Genomic DNA, 2,927 nt, shown 5'->3' with positions numbered 1-2,927 from the left:
CGATTAACTACTTGGAAATACTTTCACTATGAAGTTATGGGCTACTTTAACTTTAGCCTTTTCCAACATCCTAAGTCAAACCTTGGAATCTTCTTTTAATCTTCACAAAGGCACAGTGCACAGATACAGTATGTTATGAAAAAAATGAATTCTGAGCCCTTCCCAATCCTCCAAAAGAGATACACATATCAGATTAGGCACAGATTGAATTTAGATGTTTAGATTTAATTAAGTTAATCAACCACTACATTTAGTATTTCTTAAGGATAAAAATTACTGCAATGTGATTAATTTTACATTTTCTGACATAGAATCATTTCAGAAATTGCATAAATCCAAGACACAGGATATTTCATTGCCTCCATACCCTGAGATGGCTGAAAGGCCATTCTTTAAAATTCACAAATTGTGAGGCGATACAGGTTGCATCTTCTGTCATTCCAGCTCCCATCAGTGTACATCTCTACACATTTTTCTGTCCCTTGGCCATTAGGCTCATACTGGTGCCACTTGGTATAATTCAGGGGAGTGCCACTTATATACTTAAACTGACCTGAAGTCTCGCCCTCTGTAATGCCCAAGTAGGCATACTGATTATACTGTTTCACGATACCCAAAATAGCTTTATTCTCCTCCTCATTCATGGGAGTTGCAAGAGTTCCTCCAGCCTCTTCACAGGATTCTAGTGCAGATGCAAAATCAGCTTTCTTCCCATTGCTGGCAAGTATTTTCTCTCCTACTTCTCTTATTTTCCCATTCAAAGCAAGCACTAAAATATGAAAAGGAAAAAACAAAAGTTAGCCTTCTTAATTTCCTATGGCATATTAATTGGAAATCAAAGAAAGAGAAATCAAGAGATGAGAAAATTAGAAGTGGTAAGAGAAACAGAGGAGGGTATAGAAGGCAAAAATGAAAGGATGACGAAGAATAAAAATCTTCAATATTTTACCAGCTCACCAATTGTTCACTAAATATATTGTTATGCTGCTTGTGACCAACTGTCATTGTCGTCTCAGAAACAAGATTGCCCCACTAACATTTGCTACATACACTATCAGCCCTATTATAGTGTGCATACTGTCTAAAGAGGATCAATTTGTTTCAAACTTGATCAAGCGAAACAGAGAAATGATAATGATTGTGAATTCCTTCTCAGCACAAAACAATTTACCACCTTTAACAATCTGGCTGCTGATAGATAAAAAAAGCTAATAACATGGTACAAGACTGAGTAGTTCTCATGAATCCATGTGGAAAGTGCAGTATTAGTCAGAATTTTTTTTTAATAGAACAAATTTGAATAGGTGCACATTAGTGTTCCTGAGAGAAATCTGCTTCTCCAGGGAAAATGAGTCCTTATCTCCCCTGATTTGGATAAGAAAATGGAGTTTTGGGATCTAGTACCATTTTTAATCCTGACTTCTTTCCTGCAGGTCATGGTTCTATAACTAATTTTGCCTGCTGCACTTAAAATTGATTGTGAGCTGAAAAAGTAAAAACAGGAAAAATTACCGCCTTCAAGTCTGAAAAGTCGATGTTTCAAATTTACTAAAACATTGTGAAGTTCAGTGTCCAGAGAATCAGGTAGACCTACACAGATAAGAAGAAAAGTTATACAATCAAGCAAAATTAGGCTTTGCTGATACAAACACTTCCTTGGATAAAACTAATATTCCAAAACTAACTAGCACCCAAAATATTTTTTTTAACATCATCTTGCATAAAATAAATATTTCCCCAGTATTTTTTCACAGTGGTGTTAACCTATACTAAAGGGAAAAAAAAAAAAAAAAAAACACTCCAGCCCTCAGAAATGGTGAGAATTCCCCTTTGCACAGAAGAATATGAATTTCCTATGGCACCATACCACCATCTTTTTAATCTGCTGATTGAATGTTTTGTGTTTTTACAGTGGGATCTAATTTAATGGAAACCATAAATACTGGTGTAGTACTGTTTCTACATGGACAATCTAAAATACAGTCCATCCAGCACTGCTTGATAAAGATGGAAACTCTCTGCAAAGGTACATTTTATACCCATGGAAATTTGTGTGAAAGTGTTCTAGAAGTAGAAGAGAGCTACTAGTGTGCTCAAATGATCACGTTCCCATTGTTCATAACTTAAACAAATGTCAATGTAGAAAGACAAAATACCTCCCTCTCTCCAAATGGCAATGCTGTGAATTCTACTGTACTTCACAGTCAGTAAAAAATAACATTTGACCCAATAGAGTCCAGTTGACTTGACAAAACCTTATATGGACTTCAACCTTTTTCTCAAGGTGGTCCAATATGCCAATTTTTCCCCTTTCTCACCTTAAGGCTAAGGAAGATCATCTCTTCCAGAGGGTATTGATAACCTGTTCACTTTTCCTCTTCTCCCAGAAGAGAGAGGAGGCCTACCTTTTAGAAAAATAAAAGCCAATAAACTGACCATTTCCTCCATTCAGCTTTCTTTCCTCTGTTTAATGCAGCTGCTTCCTCGAGGACACATGTCCTTCTGTGTTAAGTGTTTTTATTCATGTGGCCTTCATTACAAGGATTCGTTGCAAAAAAATGAAAGTTTACTTGCCTGGTAAACGTGTCTGTCCTTTCAGACCATTTCTTCCAGGCAGTCCAGGGATACCAGGTGTCCCTGGACATTTACGCAGTGCATGGCAAGTCACTAGCAAAGCAGCTACTGCTGTGAGCAGGTAGGATGAGTAAAACATGATTGCTCTGGCCAGCTGTAAGAAAACCCACGTATTTGTCAGGCAATTATTCTGTAAGAAATTGTAGGCATTGGCTTATACAATTGAACTTTTTTTCTTCCTTCATCCCTTCTTGAAATTTACAGCCTTTCCTTGTTTAAGTAAAGTCTGTAGTTCAGGTATAAGAGATTTCCCAGATTTATTTTATCCAGATTTATTGATAGGATTTTAAACT

The 2,927-nt window shown here is 36.6% G+C and overlaps 1 protein-coding gene across 1 annotated transcript; it reads right to left on the bottom strand.

The window, feature by feature from the left end:
* Window positions 1–392: 392 nt before the first annotated feature.
* Window positions 393–2,728, bottom strand: LOC103769588 (pulmonary surfactant-associated protein A-like; the record flags this gene model as incomplete). The annotated part of the gene is made up of 3 exons (XM_008936803.1): window positions 393–769; window positions 1,513–1,590; window positions 2,575–2,728. Coding segments are annotated over 3 exons (609 nt in total), but the record flags the coding sequence as incomplete, so codon positions are not given.
* Between the last annotated feature and the right edge of the window lie 199 nt (window positions 2,729–2,927).

Source organism: Merops nubicus, unplaced genomic scaffold, assembly GCF_000691845.1.
Source record: "Merops nubicus isolate BGI_N331 unplaced genomic scaffold, ASM69184v1 scaffold46363, whole genome shotgun sequence".
Lineage (NCBI taxonomy): Eukaryota > Metazoa > Chordata > Aves > Coraciiformes > Meropidae > Merops > Merops nubicus.
Note: the sequence above shows the minus strand (reverse complement) of the source record. Positions and strands in the feature narration are given on the sequence as shown.